General features: G+C 51.0%; 1 protein-coding gene across 8 annotated transcripts in view; it reads left to right on the top strand.

The window, feature by feature from the left end:
* The window catches only part of TACC1 (transforming acidic coiled-coil containing protein 1), an 89,916-nt gene that overhangs the window by 19,909 nt on the left and 51,039 nt on the right, over positions 1-18,968 (top strand). The window contains exon 1 of one of the 8 annotated variants that reach the window (XM_083480422.1): positions 18,532-18,863. The exons of 4 other annotated variants lie outside the window; for them this stretch is intronic. In XM_083480422.1, the coding sequence (XP_083336548.1) occupies positions 18,676-18,863 (188 nt within the window). In that variant the 5' untranslated portion in view covers positions 18,532-18,675. Of the gene's footprint in view, positions 1-18,531; positions 18,864-18,968 lie in introns of those variants that run through there. 3 more of the 8 variants (XM_083480420.1, XM_083480421.1, XM_083480419.1) reach the window with 3 other exon arrangements.

Raw genomic sequence — 18,968 nt, 5'->3', positions numbered from 1 at the left:
AGACAATACTGGGCTAGATGGATAAATGTGTTGACCTGCTAGAAGGCAGCTTCTGATGTTCCCATCCCCAACTGGTAGCAACAATATTTTAGGCACCCAAGTAAATCAGCACATGGAGTTTCTTCTACCACTCTGAACCCATTTTCTATCGCAACATTTTGTCAGTGTATGGGGATGCACAGCCTGTTCCTGTGCGTGTTTACTCAGGAGTAAGTCCAACTGAGTTTGGCAAGACTTATTTCCAAAGAAGTGTGCATTGTCTTCCTGAATCCTTGGACAGTTGCTGTAAGAACAGCTTATCTCCTCCTGTATTTATTTGCAGGCTTTCTCACAGCCACATCAGGGCCTCTTCCCACTCCACGTTTCTTAGCAACTGCAAAAAATGTTATGTAACTACGGTTACAGGAAAATTATATGCTGAGGGATGTGCGTGTGCAGCCCTGATGCCAAGTGGTGTGGGAGTAAGCCAAGGCTGCAGAGAGTCTAGAGAATCTCAATGGCTCAGATTCTTCCAGAAACAAAACCACAGGCCTGCTGTTTGCTGTTCTGACTCTGGAGAAGGGAGCCTTCTTTTTCTGGTGCTTTCTGTTGGAAAAGCCATCTCAAAGCTCCCTCTAGTGAGTTTTGCTGCTAGAGCTCCCAACAGAGTGAGGGTAGCATTTAACAACTCCAAACTCAATCACAACTGAGATTCTGGACTCCTCCAGATGCTTTGCTCATTGAACATTTATTCTGACCCAGCTCCACCCCTCATCCACAGTGCTTGTGAGGCCCAGTGTCCTGCCTATTGTTAGCAATGAGGGAATCTAACAGTTTCAGTTTCTTCTTTTTCCAGCCTCAGATTCAGTTCTCCACATTTCCACGTCAGTTTGTAATTTTTTTAAGTGCTCGTGAAAATTTACCTGCATTTCAGGGCAAATTTCTCCCACTATCCACATTTTGTATGCAGTTTTGTCTAATTGATCCATTTTTGTTTTTAAATTTTCATAGTTTGGTGTCTACATTTTTTTGCACATTACTTGGCTGGAGAAGTGCACTGTAGAATTTGGAGAATGGCTGAGTTTGTGGCCACCTATTGTTTTGGAAAGTGCAATTTCAGTAGATTTGCCTAAGCATAGAAGAGCTTACAGGGGCATCGAAAGGTTGGGAGAGAAGGTGCCTCTTGTTGCTGAGGCCTGTTGTGTTTCGTTCTAGGTGCTCCATCTGGCAGTCACTTCACTTTCACATATGTTCATATGCAATTAAAAAGGGGGAGCCTGCAATGAGAAAGGGGGGCCTGTGTGCACATCTAAGATCACTTCTTAATTTTAACCTAGAGTGGAAGTGTTTGCAGGGGGGTATGAAGGTGGGGGGGTGGCACACCTCGGGTGCCACCCGGGAGGGTGACAAGATGGCCTGCTGCCTCCCCCCCCCCCCCAGCTGCAGAGCGGCTGAGGGCACAGCGTCCGTATGGGCTGCCAAGCATGCATACTCCCCTAGGGTGCCAGAGAGGCTTTCTCTGCCCCTGAGTGTTTGCATTTGGCTCTGAGGCTCTGAGCAGCAGCTGGGCAACTGTGTGCTGGCTGTGAGAGGAAAGCCTTCTGGTGCTCCCTGCTTGAACATCCGTCCTTTCTTGACAAAGGGCAGGGACAACAAATATGGACCTCAGTGACAAGAGCCCTGGCAAGGCACAGATTGAAATGGAGCCAATTCCCTTTCATTTTTTTTAAAATAATATTTATTAAAAGTTTAAGAATTAAAGAAAAAAGAAAAAAAGAAAAAGAAAAAATAAACAGTACAAATCAATACATTACAATACATATAAAAAAGCAAAAGACACAATACATCAAAACAAAAACAAAAGCAAAAACAGTTAAAAACCCACCCAATATTTCCATATCTTTATCTTTCAGTAGCTTGTTTCATCGACCTCCTCACACCTCCCTTTTTGTGTTCTAGTTATTAATTATTTCAGCAAATCCTTTCCATCTTTCACTGTTTTCTGTCATTTAATTATCTTAATTTATTTTAACCTTATCTTACCATTAAAACCCTAAAACTTATTTATACTTAACTCCTTATAACATTTCTACTAAAGCCATATAATTTCATTCCAACATTTTTCTAACACTCATTAATTTTGCAACATTTCTCTAAATAATTTTTTAAAAAAACTTTTTTTCCAATCTTCCTCCACCGTCTCTTCTCCCTGGTCTCGGATTCTGTCAGTCCTTTCTATCAATACCATATAGTCCATCAATCTGGTGACCTTCTGTCCGAGGCTCTTAACTCTCTTCCATGTCCCTTCTGCAGATCTTCTTCATATTTATACATGCACTTTACTTTATCTTCTGCTGATCTTGTTCTTAATTTCCTTCCTTTGGCACTGAGGAGTAGATCTCGGGGAAACTCCAACCTAACAATGTCTTTATTCCTTCTCGACAGGTCAGCCCATTCTCCATAGTCAGAACTAAAGTCCAAAAGATATTTCAGAGCGCCACTCTCCCCCTGACCCAAATCCAGATCCCAAAGGCCAGAGCATCCCTGCATAGGAGGATCTATCCAACTTTCCTTCTCCAATCCAAGCAGGGCTCCATCCCACCAAGTCTGGCTTTCTCTAGATTCGATCATAGAGGGCAACAGCTTATGTTCATCAAATTGCCTCTGTGAGGCCGGGGCTCTCTCCACTTGAATTACTTGAGGTTCAACAACAACTTTCTCCTTCGTCTTCTCCGCAGCTTGCCATGTCAAAACAGATTCCTGGGTCAATTCCTGAGTAATTTATGTATAGGTATTCCCTTTTTGTCCCAACTCAGTCATTTTTTGTCCCAAATTGTCAATTTTAATAATCATCACATACATCTTCTCATGAAGCGGTTCCAGTAAAGCACTTGTCTTGCAAAATGCAGTCACTAAGGCTTCTTCTGTCAACATTCTTGTCCAAGGTCAGACTCTGATTCTCACGCTCTTTAATCTCTGCAGCTGGAAAATTCCCCAGCTCCACTCCTGCAACAGTTTCAAAAGCTCCCTCTAGGGGAAACAATTTCTATTTGTATCCATCCTTTTAAACGCAGATCCAGCGACAGAGTTAGTTTCGATTTTCAGTTACTTTTTTTGCTCCTTTTTAAGTGCAAAAGGAAACAATGGAAACAATATATTTCTCTTATTTAACTATCTGTCAACATACATTTTATTCACAGTCAATGAACTTTCCCAAAACGTCAATCTTACTGGCAGCCCATTCCCAGGTTCGAAACGGTGGTGATTTACTCTCACTCTCTCTCCTGCAGGCTTAAACGATCTAGAATTTCCCCCCTCTTCTCCTGCTTCCAAGGGGGGTTTAGTAATTTTAACCGATGGAGATTTAATCCTTTACAAAAGACTTTCCAGGCTTTAGCTTGCAACGTCTTTGCTTCAATCTGTTTACAAAAGAGGAAGGCGGACTTCCTGTTTGAAGCCTTCCCGTTTCGGTGCCAAACTAAGATGTTTAGAGATCCAATTTTCCGTTCTACTCACGGGTAGTTGTTTAGAGTCCAATTGTTCACAGGAAAAAGTCAGCACTCTCCGGCAACAGCAATGCGGCTTCACTCCGTGAAAGAAGCAGTCGATTCGAAGCACCGCGCCGCTCACCCCACGTCGCTCCGGATCCCCGAAACCGGGTTTCCCCACGAGTAGGGGAGGCGCAAAAGGTGCCAGCCGAATCCCACATCCACAGGCTTCTCCCGCCTGTGGTTTTTGATGGGTCTCCGCCTCGCCGTGGTGGTCCAGATCCTGATTTCCACGGAGCGGATTCCTCCCGATCAGAGGAAATCTGCCATTGCCGGAGGCGCTAACCCGGAAGTCGAGCCAATTCCCTTTCATGTGAGCCTGGCATTGGCTGTGCCATCATGTTTCATATGCTCCCACAGTATGACTGTCCTGCATCCAAGAAGAGATGCTCTGCTGGGAAGGAGCAGCTCTCAGGGAAGATTTCAGCCACAGTGATGGGATCATGTTCCAGCACCTAAATCTAGTAAACACACAGTGTTATCAAGAATAGACATGGACGGATCTTTTGGTTTCAGTTTCTCCCAATTTCTTCTTTTTTCTAATATTAAATTCTCTTCTGCCCATTTCCACACCTGCAAGGTGTTTTTTTTAAAAAAAAAAAAACGTCCTGAAAATTCAGAAGCATTTTAGTGTGAATTTCTTCTCAGATATACAATTTTGCATGTGGTTTTTCTTCATACCCTGAGTTATCTTCATTTTTATAACACTTTCCCCTAATATATATGAAATATACTCAGAGTCGCAAAGTGATTTCATGCTCTTTATTCAGCTCATAGTGGTGAGGAGGAATGAATGGAAGTCCCCTCACAGTATCTGCTTTATATACATTATTTACACAATGGGCTGCACATGATTGGCTAATTCTGGAATTCTACTGTAAGCCAATCAGGTTGTGGATTCACTTCTATCTGGAGCACGATTGGGTGGTTCCTGCCAACCAATCATACTGCTGCATTGTTCTAGGACCAATCAGACTGCTGCATTCTGAATCCTATTGTTCTAGGACCAATCAGACTGCTGCATTTTGGATCCTATTGTTCTAGGACCAATTAGACTGCTGCAGTTTGGATCCTATTCAACTCAGTACATAACACCCCTCCCCTCTAAGTTCCAGTCCTGCCCGGGAGGTTGCATTCATAGTCCTCAAGGTACGTCGGCGGCCTACGTGTGCGTTGCGGCCTGGGGTGTTCCCTGGTCCGGGGTTCAGGTTCTGGCTCGTGTTCCAAGGATGCTGGCTGTGATGGGGCTGTTTGGTCTGGTGCAACTGGCTCGCTCAGTCGTGGTTCTGGTTCCGGTGTCCTTTCGGCCTCACGGGTCCTCTCTGTATTTACTGATTCTGCCTCTCCTGCTGGCCCCTCTTGCTCTATGGGCCTCACTGCCCCGCTGTTCCCTTGGGACTCCTCTGACCTGTCCTCCTCCTGGTTTTCTCCCGGGAATCGTCGCCGTATCTGGTCGCAGTGGCGGCGCCAGCATTGCCCCCCATCCGTTAGCACTTCGTACGACACGGGGCCAGTGACCCTGGTGACTGTGGCGGGTACCCATGCTGGGCCTGCCCCAAAATTCTTTGCATACACTGGGTCCTGGGCCTTGAAGGTCCGGGGGTTCCTGCCTTCCCCCACCACTACCTCATCCTGAGCTCTATCGGGGTAAAGGCGGTCCAATCTGATTGCAAGGCGCCGACCCATTAGTAGTTCAGCGGAACTCTGGCCAGTCGTTGAGCTAGGGGTGCTGTGCTGTGCTAGAAGGAATGTGGCAAGGCGGTACTCCCAGTCCCCTTGCGTCATGCGGCGAAGGGTGTCCTTGGTGGTCCGCACCATGCATTCTGCTTGGCCATTGGTGGCAGGGTGGAACGGCGCCGAACGGATGTGGCGGATGGCGTTCTGCGCTGTGAAGGTTTGGAATTCTCCTGACGTAAATGCAGTCCCGTTGTCTGAGACGAGAGTGTCAGGGAGCCCATGGGTTGCAAACAGCCTGCGTAGTACCCGGATGGCTGCGGACGTGGAAGTGGATGGTACCAGTGCGACTTCCAGCCATTTGGTGTAGGAGTCCACCACTATGAAGAATGTTTTCCCCTGAAAGGGGCCTGCAAAATCCAAATGCAGGCGTGACCATGGTGCTCGGGCGGACTCCCAGGACTGGACTGGGGCCCTTGGGGGATCTGGGCGGGATTCTTGGCAGGCCTGGCAGTGTTTGACCCAGGCCTCTATCTCTCCATCGATCCCCGGCCACCACACAAAACTCCTGGCAAGGGCCTTCTTTCTTACTACCCCTGGATGTGTCTCGTGTAGGGCTATGAGGACACTTTTGCGGAGGGGCTGGGGAACAACGACTGCTTCCCCATAACAGGCACCCCTTGTGGGCCAACAGTTCATGTTTGCAGGTTGTGTAGCCGGCAACTTCTGGCCCGGGGCTGCTGCTGGGCCATTCCCTCCACACCCAGTCCAGGACCCGGGAGATGACCCTATCTTTCTTGGAATGGTGTGCAACTTCTTGTGCCTGAATGGGGCGGTTGGGAAGCAGCTCCAGGCTCATAACCTCCTGTGCAGGTGCTGGGTCAGGGCCTGTTTCCGGTAGTGGTAGCCTGCTGAGGGCGTCCGCATGGCCCATCGCCTTCCCAGGTCGGTGAATCAGTGCATACTGGTAGCTGGCAAGGAAAATTGACCACCTGAGGACGCGAGGAGACAGCACTTGGGGGGTCTGCTTTTCAGGGGCAAACAAGCCAAGCAACGGCTTGTGGTCAGTCACCACGGTGAAGGGCTGCCCATACAAGAAATCATGGAATTTTTTTACTCCCTTCACGATTGCCAGACCCCCCTTGTCGATTTGCGAGTAGTTCCGCTCGGTTGCATTGAGTGTCTGGGAAAAGTACGCCACCGGTACCTCTCTTCCATCCAGGAGTTGGTGCCCCAGGACAGTGCCAATGCCATAGGGTGAGGCGTCGCATGCTAGCACCACCGGCAGCCTCTCGTCGAAGTGTGCCAAGACTGAGTTTGAGACAAGCAAGTCCTTGACTGCCTGGAATGCGGCCTCCTGGCGCTGGCCCCACACCCAAGGGGCCCGCTTGTCCAGGAGTCTGTGTAGGGGCTCCGCTACCGCCACCTTGTGGGGAAGGAAGGAATGGTAAAAGTTCAATAGTCCCAAGAAGGCCTGAAGTTCAGTCTTGCTCTTGGGCGCTGGGGCATCACAAATGGCCCGTACCTTGTCCCCAGTCGGGTGGACCCCTTCTGCGTCCACCATAAATCCCAGAAAGTCCACCTGAGGCACTCCTAGTAGACATTTTTCCTGCTTCACCTTGAGACCCGCCGTCTGGAAACAGTGCAGAACGGTGCGGAGGCGGTCCTCAAACTCCTCTGGTGTGGGCCCGGCAATCAACACATCATCGAAGAAGGGGGTGACGCCACGAATCCCTTTAAGGAGAGAGTCCATTAGATTCTGGAATATGCCTGGTGCCACGCTGACACCGAATTGCAGCCGCTTTACCCTGAATGCTCCTCTGTGCGTCACAATCGTCTGTGCCTCTGCTGTAGCCTCATCTACTGGCAGCTGTTGATATGCTTGAGCCAAGTCCAGCTTGCCAAAAATTTTCGACCCAGCCAGGGTGGCAAGGACATGGCTGACCACTGGCACTGGGTATGCGTGGGCTGTGAGGGCCTTGTTTATGGTACATTTGTAGTCTGCACAGATGCGGACCGAACCATTAGGCTTGACGGGTGTGACGATTGGGGATTCCCAGGGGGCATTAGGCACTGGCTCCAGCACTCCTTGCTCCACGAGTCGGTCCAATTCCTCGTCTATACGGGGTTTCAAGGCGAACGGGACCCGGCGGGCCTTGAGCCTGACCGGTCGTACTGCGGGGTCAAGCTGTAGCGCAATGGGGGGGCGTATACTGTCCCAATTTCCCATCGAAAACCCCTGGAAATTCCTTGCATATGGTGTCCACGTCCACTTGTAAGCTAGTGTGGTTCACCCCGGTGACAGCTAGCCCCAGTGGTCCAAACCATGCCAATCCCAGTAAGCTAATGTAGGGGCCCTTGACCACAAGTAAGTCCAGTTGCCGCGTCCGCCCTCGGTATTGCACCCTGAAGGTCCCCACCCCCATTGTGAGGACCTTACGTTTCTGGAAGTCCTGGAGGGTGAATGGGGCCGGCCTGAGTTTGGGACCCCCAGTAGGACACAGTTTCCTTAAGGTCCTTGCTGAGATTATGGATAGAGTTGAACCCGTGTCAAGCTCCATGCGGCATGGGGGCCCCTCTATCTGTACCTCTACATAAATTTTCTCTACGTTGGGGTGGGGCAACTGGTATACCTGGAAGTCTGTGAGCTCCGTCGAGTTGCCTTGGTGCGTTGGGCCCCGGGACCTGGGGTTCTTGGATTGGTCATCTGATGCCTGGTGTCGGGTGGGCCGAGCCCGACACACCCGGGCAATGTGTCCCGATTTTCTGCACTGCCTGCACTCAGCATTGCGGAAACGGCAGGTCCTCCTCTCGTGACTCTCCCCGCAGCTTGCGCAGTTCCCTCCTTCTCGTCGAGGCAACTGTGGTCTGTGCGCTGCTTGAGTGCGCTGCTGCACTCGCTGCACCTCCTCCCTGTCTGATCCTGAGTCGTCGGTGAGGTCTTCGTGGTGGACCCACGGTGGGGATGGCAGGCTCGGCCGTGCCTCTTGCGTCGACCTCTCGGCAGCTTCTGTTGCCAGGGCCTCCTCCAGAGCGACCTTGAACGTTAGGTCCTTCTTAGCATAGAGGCGTCATTGCAGCTTCTCATCCTTCAGGCCACCGACGAGGCAGTCACGAAGCATGTTCTCCAGCTCTGAGAAGTTGCAGAACCGGGCGGCTTGGCGGAGAGAGGTCACAAACCCAGTTATGGTTTCCCCAGGGGCTTGCCGCTTTGCGTAGAAGGCATTTCGATGAGCCACCACTGAGGGCTGCGGCGAAAAGTGCCCCTTCAGCTGTTCCATTATTGTTTTGTATGGAACAGTAGCGACGTCTTCAGGCGCAAGGAGAGCCCGGGCGATTTCAAACGTCTCCTCTCCGCAGACGCTGAAGAATATCGCCCTCTTCTTGGCGTCTTCTTCATCAGTGACCCCTTTGGATTCTAGGAGGAAGGTGAAACGGGAGGAGTACACTTCCCAGTCTCCAGATGCTGGGTTGAATGGTGAGAAGCTGCTGTTGGCTGCCATTCTGAGTTCCTTGTGTCCCGGAGCTGAAGCCTGGATACACGGTGCGAGGCAGCGGTGCGGCAGTTGGCAGTGCTGCGGTGCTGTGTGTGGCAATCAGCTCAGCGGGATCCCATCCTCGTCGCCAGTGAAATATACTCAGAGTCGCAAAGTGATTTCATGCTCTTTATTCAGCTCATAGTGGTGAGGAGGAATGAATGAATGTCCCCTCACAGTATCTGCTTTATATACATTATTTACACAATGGGCTACACATGATTAGCTAATTCTGGAATTCTACTGTAAGCCAATCAGGTTGTGGATTCACTTCTATTTGGAGCAGAATTGGGTGGTTCCTGCCAACCAGTCATACTGCTGCATTGTTCTAGGACCAATCAGACTGCTGCATTCTGAATCCTATTGTTCTAGGACCAATCAGACTGCTGCATTTTGGATCCTATTGTTCTAGGACCAATCAGACTGCTGCAGTTTGGATCCTATTCAACTCAGTACATAACAATATATGATGCTGGAGAACTGTGTTGCCAAATTTGGAGAAGTGCAAAATTTCAGTGTTTTTGGAAGTGCAGATTAATTATTTACACATAAATATGAGAAACAACATCAAAAAAACGAAGATCATGGCCACTGGTCACATCACATCCTGGCAAATAGAAGGGGGGGAAATGGAGGCAGTGAGAGATTTTACTTTCTTCGGCTCCATGATCACTGCAGATGATGACAGCAGCCGCGAAATTAAAAGACGCCTGCTTCTTGGGAGAAAGGCGATGACAAACCTAGACAGCATCTTAAAAAGCAGAGACATCATCTTACCAACAAAGGTCCGTATAGTTAAAGCTATGGTTTTCCCAGTAGTGATGTATGGAAGTGAGAGCTGGACCATAAAGAAGGCTGATCGTCGAAGAACTGATGCTTTTGAATTATGGTGCTGGAGGAGACTCTTGAGAGTCCCATGGGCTGCAAGAAGATCAAACCTATCCATTCTTAAGGAAATCAGCCCTGAGTGCTCACTGGAAGGACAGATCCTGAAGCTGAGGCTCCAATACTTTGGCCACCTCGTGAGAAGAGAAGACTCCCTGGACTTTACCCTGATGTTGGGAAAGATGGAGGGCACAAGGAGAAGGGGATGACAGAGGACGAGATGGTTGGACAGTGTTCTCGAAGCTACCAACATGAGTCTGACCAAACTGCGGGAGGCAGTGGAAGACAGGAGTGCCTGGCGTGCTCTGGTCCATGGGGTCACGAAGAGGCGGACACGACTAAATGAGTAAACAACAACAATGAGAAACAAATGGACTTTCTCTCCTGAATTGGCAAGGGAAACAAATTCTTTGGATTCCCATGCCCTTTATTTCTGAGGCTCGTCATTCCTATTTAATTTTTTCACCCTGTACCTCATAAACATCTTTTCTACCCTTGGGGCCTTTTTGACCACCTGTCCACCATGGGGCCTTTCTTCACCTTCTGAATTGCTGGTCATTGCAGGAACAATGGTTTAGAAATTGGTGCCTGGGTATTTCTTCTTCTCTCCTTGTTCCTTTTCCCTTGTGTATTGTGCTTTTTTAAGACTGTAAACCTGAGGGTGAGGACTGTCTTGTTCTGCTTGTAAGGAAGCCCCTCTGGGAGAGTCTTTGGCTGAAAAGTGTGGTGCAAGTGCTCCAGATAAATAAATGCATACATGGAGAAGCCTTTTGAAATTGAACCTGGGACTTTCTGCCTGCAGAGCAGATGCTCCACTTCTGAGCACACAGCAGCCCTCCGGATCCTCTGGGGCTGTGTTCCCTTTACCACAGAGCAGTGATGGCGAACCTTTTAGAGACCAAGTGCCCAAACTGCAACCCTAAACCCACTTATTTATCGCAAAGTGCCAACACGGCAATTTAACCTGAATACTGAGATTTTAGTTTAGAAGGGGAGCTTGGCGCATCCCCGCGGAGAGACAGTGGAGCAATACAGTGGTGCCTCGGTTTTCGAACTACTTAGTTCTCAAACTACTTGGAACCCAAACACTTCAAACATGGGAATGAGTTTTCTGGTTTTCAAACCTTTTCCAGAAGTGGCCCTTGCTCTGTTCTGAGTATAACATCCGTTTTGAGTGCCACACTTCCATTTTAAGAGGGAAGGCGGGCTGGGCAGCAAGTGAGCAGGCACCTGCTGCCCTCCAGTGCTGGGTCCCTCCACTGCCACAACAGCAACCACCCCATCCTCCAGCTCCGGAGGCGCTGAGTGAGGGAAGGCTGGGCTGGGGCGAGCAGGCAAGGGATGCCGCCTCCACCCCCAGCCTGCTCGTGCTCCTGAGGCGGCTCTGCTAGGCAGTGTAGCTGCTTGCACAGGAACAGGAGCTGGATCGGGGCTGCTGAGCTGGGGAGGGACAGGCTCCATCACACTTTCCATTGAGGGGTTCGCGGCTGCACTCCCCTCAAGGGAGAAGTTTAAAAGAGCCCCCACCTCCGCATGAGATCCCCTGCAACCCCGTGAAGGCAGCCAGGCTGAATAGTTGCTGAGGTTGGGGAAGGTGGAGGCAGCCCAGAAGATGCATCTGAGAGCCCCTGCACCACCTGAAGGCAGCTAGGCCCTCCCCAGCTGAGCTGCCCGATCCCGCTCCTACTTGCGAGCAAGCATGAGCATGGCTGGAATCTCTCATAGGGGAGGCTTCGTGCTTCCGAGAGACCCCGCCCTGCTCCTGCTTGCGATCGGGCAGCACAGCTGGGGAGGGCCTAGCTGCCTTCTGGCGGTGCAGGGGCTCTCAGGTGCAGCACGAAGCCTCCACTCCACTTCGGACTTCGCTCCCACATCGCAGGGTGTGTAAAGCCTCAACCTCGCAGCAGCAGCAGGAGGAGGAGGAGGAGGAGGAGGAGGAAAGCGGCTGCTTGGAAATCTCGGCGGCTCACCAACGCAGCAGTGCCCTTCTGAGCGCGTGCATAGCGCTATGCCCTCCCCACCCACAACGGAGGCTCCCCAAGGGAAAATGTGCACCCTGGAGGTTGTGGCTCCATTTTGCAACCCCCCACCACCACCCTATCGGAGGCACTTCTACTCAGACACAAGCTGAGCTGAGGACTCGACGCGCTGCCCTTGCCTTCTGTCGGCTCTGTGCTGGGGTGAGGGCTCTTGAGTGCCCCCTCTGGCACGCGTGCCATAGGTCTGCCACCACCGCCATAGAGTAATCCTAGCCTGACCTGGGATTTGGAGGAAGAACATGCCTGTGAGTCTTTTGTGGCCACCCCCTCGCCTGCCCTATCTTCTTGCTCACCTGGCAGGAGTCTCTCTTCTTGGCAGCACATGATGTCCTGCCCAGACAACTGAAGGATGTTGCTAATGCCCTCCTCCAGATTGGCTGCAGCTTCTCCTGGTCCTCATCTAGCAAGTGCTGGTTTAAAGGAATTTGCTGTTCTGCGGCCTGACTTTTGGCAGTCAGGAGAAAGTTGAGCTCTGCAGCATCTGCTCCTCTCTTTCTGTTTTGCAGCATTATCTGCAGGGTCATGTGGGGCTCCTGTGCTGCAAGCCAAATTGCCAAGTGTTGCAACCAGTTGCACATAAGCTATTCCTAGGGAAGGGGTTTTTATAAGAAAATTGGCACCAACTTCTGCCTCATGAACCTTAGAGTGGTAATGAAGGATGATCTGACTGTGTGGCTATGGGAGGGGGAAATTGCTCCCTGTCTTCCCTTGCAACAATCATTGTGTGAAGAATTTCTTAAAACAGAAAAATCGACCCTGGCAACCATTTCTAATAGACGATTCATCCGCATGCCTTATTGACAGAAGCAGGTCCAGAGGTCATTGCCCCCATCCTCCAGGGCAAGCTTTGTGTCCTCTCCTGCTGCTGCCGCCCCACAATGCCTCTGGATAAGCCCACATCCCAGACTTGCCATTGGGGGGCTGGTCTCCAGGCTCACTGGAGAGAGCGGTTTTTCTCCAGGGGGGCAGTTCAAATGGACTTCATGCCCAAAGGGAATGGGGACTCCAATAATGCCAAGAATCTTGGGCTGTGCCTTTACTCTGGAGATTGCAGCAACCAAAGGCAACCAGCACAGCTGGATGGGTCACCAAAGCCTGTAGCAACTAAAGGGAGGGCAGCTGTGGTGGGGGGCTTTTCAAGCAAAAGTTGGGTGGCCATCTGTCAGGGATGCTTGAGCTGTGCTTCCTGCAGTGCAGGGGGCTGTAGATGACTCTTGGGAATCCCTTCCTGCTACACAATTATAGAGTTCTATGATCTCTTTGAAAGGTGTTCAGCTGAGTGAAGTCTGCAGGATGAGAAGGGACCTGCCTGCCATTTTACAGTTGTACTCCTTGTGCTTCCTCACGACGGAAGGGATAAGATTACTCAGTAGTAAGGGAAATGCACACTGCATGTTATCATGAACCCATCCTTCCCCTTGCTTTCTAGGCAGCCTCCCTTTGCTGAAGTTTAATGGACTCCCTTGGAGTAGACTTGTCATCCTGATGACATTGTTCTATGGAAGTGTCATGTGTCTGGGTGGCATGTTGGCCCCCATGGTGTCTTGCCTTCTCTGCCGGCCATCTTTTGAGAGCCAGTGTGGTGTAGTGGTTAAGAGCGGTAGTCACGTAATCTGGGTAACCGGGTTCGCGTCTCCGCTCCTCCACATGCAGCTGCTGGGTGACCTTGGGCCAGTCACACTTCTGTGAAGTCTCTCAGCCCCACTCACCTCATAGAGTGTTTGTTGTGGGGGAGGAAGGGAAAGGAGAATGTTAGCCGCTTTGAGACTCCTTAAAGGGAGTGAAAGGCGGGATATCAAATCCAAACTCCTCTTCTTCTTCTTCTCTCAATGCATGAACATGTCCTGACAAGCAAGCAGGCACAGGGGATCTGCAGCTTTAATCCTCCTTGAATAAGGAGTTTCCTCGCCAATACAGGTCTTGCTACAAAAGTCGGGTGCCTCCCCCACTCCCTGCTGAGCTGCAGCAAAAGTCCATGGGGCTCCAGGTGCTCACCGGGTCTGTGTTCCTTTGGAGAATTGACACACGGCAGAGACTGTTGTAGATTTAAGAACTACGGCTTATTCACCTTTTTACATGTCTGCATGGAGAGAGTCCAGATCTTACAGCTTGGTCATTTCAAGAGGAGCTTGTCCCCCATGGCAGTGCAGCCCTGGAGTCCAAGGCATCTCTCCCAGCCAGCCTGCAGCCAACCTGCCCAAGATGGATCCCAATCTTCCTTCCTCCTTCTTCTTCCCAAACGCAGCTCTGCAGCTTGTACTTTCATCCATATCCCAATTAATAAAAATCCTGCCATTTATTAATTTTTAGGGTTTAGGGGGGTCCCACCCCCAAAATTTATATATATATTATATTATATTATATTATATTATATTATATTATATTATATTATATTATATTATATTATATATAACAATGTTATATATATCTCATTGCAGACATCTCTAGTAACACTGTTTGAAACAACCTGTTTGAAAAACACTCCCTTTCTCTTCAGGTCACATCCTTCAGTAGCCATGCTTCATACCCTCCTCCATCAGGGTTTTCTCCTGGCTCAAATATGTCCTTGAATTCCATTAAGAACTCTTGCCTACCTCCATGGAGGAGAGAGGTGTGTGTGAGTGTGTAGAAACGATCCTATTGTACAAAAGCAAAATGTATTATTATTAGAACAAAACAAACCAGTAAGCCCCTCTCCAACAAACACATTCAAAAGGCCATAGAATGTTAATCAGCCAAAGGCCTGGTTATAGAGGAACATTTTTACCTGGTGCCTAAAGGTGTATCATGAAGGCACCAGGCAAGCCTCCCTGAGGAGGGCATCCCACAAACATGGAGCCACCACAGAATAGGCCCGTTCTACTGTCGCCACCTTCCAGACCTCTCATGTAGAAGGCACTCAGATTATGATTGCAGAGTCTGGATCACTTCATATGGAGAGAGGCGGTCCTTGATGTATCGTGATCCTGAGCCATTAAAGGCTTTATAGGTCCAAACCTTTATGTATCCAAAATGTGTATTCATTGCTCACCCACTTCTGCCTCTGGCTCTGCTCCCCAGTGGCCTGTGTTCCCCCAGAGGGTTCCCATGAAGGGAAGGTGCCCCTTTGACTGGAAAAGGTTCGTCACACACCCCTTACAACTGGGTCCCTTCTCCCAGAGACTGTCGTCAGAGTGCCCCTACCATAGGAAGTCTACAGTTGAGTTGTGAGAGTCAGTGCCTTTGCCGTTTTTTTACCAGCACCACCCCATGTGCTCTGAATGCTTTCCCTAGGAAAGATCCCTCAGCTCCCATGTTGTTCTCTCCCCAGAATCAGGACAGGGTAATTTTTTCTGTTCTTTCGGTTTTATGGTTGGAGGTTTCAGCTCTTCTGTTTTTTTACTTGTTGGGTCTTAGTTGCTGTTTTTAGCTCCTATGAAGAATTTTAGCTCTGGTTTTGTGATTTTTCAATATATACCGGTATGTACTGGCTTGGATTTTATGTCTTATTGAAGATGTGTGTGTGTGTGTGTGTTGCTATGCTTTAAATGCACATGAAAACCCATGCAATAAATCTAGTAGATATCAGAAATGGCAATGTTGTTGTTGTTGTTTAATCGTTTAGTCGTGTCTGCCTCTTCGTGACCCCATGGACCAGAGCACGCCAGGCACTCCTGTCTTCCACTGCCTCCCGCAGTTTGGTCAGACTCATGTTGGTAGCTTCGAGAACACTGTCCAACCATCTTGTCCTCTGTCGTCCCCTTCTCCTTGTGCCCTCCATCTTTCCCAACATCAGGGTAAAGTCCAGGGAGTCTTCTCTTCTCACGAGGTGGCCAAAGTATTGGAGCCTCAGCTTCAGGATCTGTCCTTCCAGTGAGCACTCAGGGCTGATTTCCTTAAGAATGGATAGGTTTGATCTTCTTGCAGCCCATGGGACTCTCAAGAGTCTCCTCCAGCACCATAATTCAAAAGCATCAGTTCTTCGGCGATCAGCCTTCTTTATGGTCCAGCTCTCACTTCCATACATCACTACTGGGAAAACCATGGCTTTAACTATACGGACCTTTGTTGGTAAGGTGATGTCTCTGCTTTTTAAGATGCTGTCTAGGTTTGTCATCGCCTTTCTCCCAAGGAGCAGGCGTCTTTTAATTTCATGGCTGCTGTCACCATCTGCAGTGATCATGGAGCCCAAGAAAGTAAAATCTCTCACTGCCTCCATTTCTTCCCCTTCTATTTGCCAGGAGGTGATGGGACCAGGAGCCATGTTGTTGTTGTTGTTTAATCATTTAGTCGTGTCCGCCTCTTCGTGACCCCCTGGACCAGAGCACGCCAGGCGCTCCTGTCTTCCACTGCCTCCTGCAGTTTGGTCAAACTCATGTTGGTAGCTTCGAGAACACTGTCCAACCATCTCATCCTCTGTCATCCCCTTCTCCTTGTGCCCTCAATCTTTCCCAACATCAGGGTCTTTTCCAGGGAGTCTTCTCTTCTCACAATGTGGCCAAAGTATTGGAGCCTCAGCTTCAGGATCTGTCCTTCCTGTGAGCACTCAGGGCTGATTCTCTTCAGAATGGATACGCTTGATCTTCTTGCAGTCCATGGGGCTTTCAAGAGTCTCCTCCAGCACCATAATTAAAAAAGAAATGGCAATACTTACTGCTTAATTTCACCATCAGTGATGAACAGTTGCAAAGCAAGAAAACATGCCTGTGTGTGCGCGCGTGCGTGTGCACACACACGTGCACACACACACACAAGCCAAATAAGGAAGGGCATTGCCTGAGTGTGGGGGAGAGGTAAAAAGTCAAGAATGTAAATAACTCAGGCGTATGATGAAGGAAAATACAAGTGAAGGCTGTCTTATCTAGATCAGGCAGAATTGGCTAAGAATGTAAGAGTCCTGCTGCATCCAGCCAGTTACCTCTGGGGAGCTTACAGGCCTGGGCCCAAGGGCAATAGCCTTCCCTGCTGCTGATCCATCAACAACCCATATTCAGGGGCTTAAGGTTGCTGATATTGCAGATAATATGTAGCCCTCATGGCTGGTAGCTATTGATAGCCATATCTTCCACAAATTTCTCTAATCCCCTTCTAAATACATAATTATCATTATGGGTGCGTAATCCCATATTTTATGGCAACAAACTCCATACTTTAATTTGGGTGGGGAACCAGACCTGTCCAGCTCTCCTCTACCAAGTGCAGGCCAAATGTGACAGGTGGGTGCAGTGACTTCAAGCCTGCTTTCTGCATCTGATGTCACACAGGTATGGCTCTGGGAAAACAGCTCTGGGTCAAACTGGAGCACATGCTAAGCCACATCCAGCATGCGGGCTAGAAGTTCCTCACTCCTTGTTTCACTAGATGCTGTGTGAAGACGCACTTCCTTTTCTCCACCCAGAATCTCCCAATATCTATTCTTCACTGGATGACCCCAGTTTGCTTTCCTCCTCTTCCTTATCCACCCACTTCCCAACATGGTAGTCTTTCTTTGTAAGATTATCCTACAATCAGAATGTTAGCAGGTTGCATGTGGGGGCTGAGGAAAGAGATTGTTTGGTGACATGTTTTGAGAGCCTGGTTTTGTGCGCAGGTGTTGCGCTCAGCGGAGCAATCCATGGTGCTCCAAAAAGCTGTTCCAGTTATGCATTTCCCTAAAGTCAAGCAGTGTGCCAGAGCAATGGAAGCATTTCTGCTGACACTTTCCTTTGTAGTTGCTTAGCCCTGAGATGGTGAGGTTGTGGCTTCAGATGTCACATCGCAGGAGAGAGGATGTCAGCATTTGTATCAAATCAGTTGCCAGAGCCAGGACATTATGCACTACCTGGACTGCAGGACTCAGAACACCTCTGTGGACCAAGTTACTGGGAATGGCAACCAAGTTGTGCTCACATCCTGCTTGCAGAGTTCCCAGGCAGTGCTAGATTAAACCCTGTGGAGGCCCCAAGACAGTTGAAATCTCCCCCCCCCCTAGTGGGATAACATTGAACTAAAAAAGCTTGAATGTAATCCCCCCCCCCCCCAGATCAAATCAATATTATTTTCAGCGGTTGTCACATGGGGCCCAGAGGCTGGTGCCTACTCTGCCTATTTGGTAATCTGGCACTGTTCCCAGGGGCATCTGGTTGGACAGAGTGCTGGTCTGGAAAGGCCTTTGGTCTGATCCTGCAAGGCTGGTTGGTTGGCACCTGTCTGTCTCCATTGGAGACAAGGGAGGTCAAGTCAAGCTGTTGGGAGGTTGCAGCGCCTGCTGTGGCTGCAGAGTCTGTGCAGCAGGAGAGACAGGCTTTGCTGCAGATGCAGGCTTCCAGTTGTGCTGCTGCAGATGCACCCGGGCGTTTCTTCTCTCTGCTTCCTGCCAGTGGTGCGGATGCCGGGCCTGACTGACTGTCTCCAGGCAGCCCTGGATTTAGGATATTCGCCCGTGCTCCGGGAGCTGCGGTCGTCTGCCAAGGCTCGCCCCTTGTCCCCAGCCCTGCCTCTCCTCTCCCGTGGCGCCGCTGCGGCTGATGGCGACTCCTTTCGTCTCCCGGCGACCAGCCCGCAGCTCGTGCTGCTCCCTCGTGAATGCGCCTCCGCAGCCCCGCCAGACGTGGCGTGTTTGGGGCACCTGCCCCTCTTAATCCCCGGGCCCGCTGGATGGCCGAGCGTAACGTGTGAAGCGGCCGTGCGCGTGCAGGCGGGGCGAGCTCGCCGGGGCGGCGCTCGGACGGCTTCTGCTCCGAATTGGGCGCGCTCCTCCCGCGCGGCGGCGGCGGCGGCGAGTCCGCGCAGGGGCGCCCCGGACGGGCGCGGCAATGGGCTGAGCGAGCGCGGCCGGTCCGCGGAGGCTCCTCTGGCGCGGCCCTTGGGCCCGATCCCCTTCCCGGCGGCGGCGGCGAGCGAGCGAGCGAGCGAGGGAGGGAGGCGGTGAGCCGGGCGGAGGCGGCGCGCAGAAGCGGAAAGCCGCGCTCACGCCGGAGCCCGTCGGCGCCGGATCCGCGCCTTCCTGCCGGCGCCTCTGGGCCGCCCCTCCATTTTGAAGGCAGCCTCGTCCCCATGGCGTTCAGCTCGTCGTGGCAGCTGCTGTCGCCCGTGCAGTGGGCCAAGTGGACGTGGTCGGCCGTGCGCGGCGGCGGCGGCCCGGCGGGGCCCGAGCAGGACGGCCTCGCCGGGGCGGACGGGCAGGGGCAGCCCGAGGACGACGACGAGGACGCGCAGGCGGACACCAAGTCGCTGAGTCTCAGGCAAGGCGGGCGCCCTCGGGGGTCGACGGGGCCGTTTCACACGAGACGCGCCGGGCGCAGCTCGGGGCGCGGGCGGGCGGGCGGGCGGGCTGCGCGCTCGAGGGG

This window comes from Podarcis liolepis, assembly GCF_965112155.1.
Source record: "Podarcis liolepis genome assembly, chromosome: 16".
NCBI classification, from domain to species: domain Eukaryota; kingdom Metazoa; phylum Chordata; class Lepidosauria; order Squamata; family Lacertidae; genus Podarcis; species Podarcis liolepis.
This window is presented reverse-complemented; position numbering and strand designations above follow the sequence as displayed.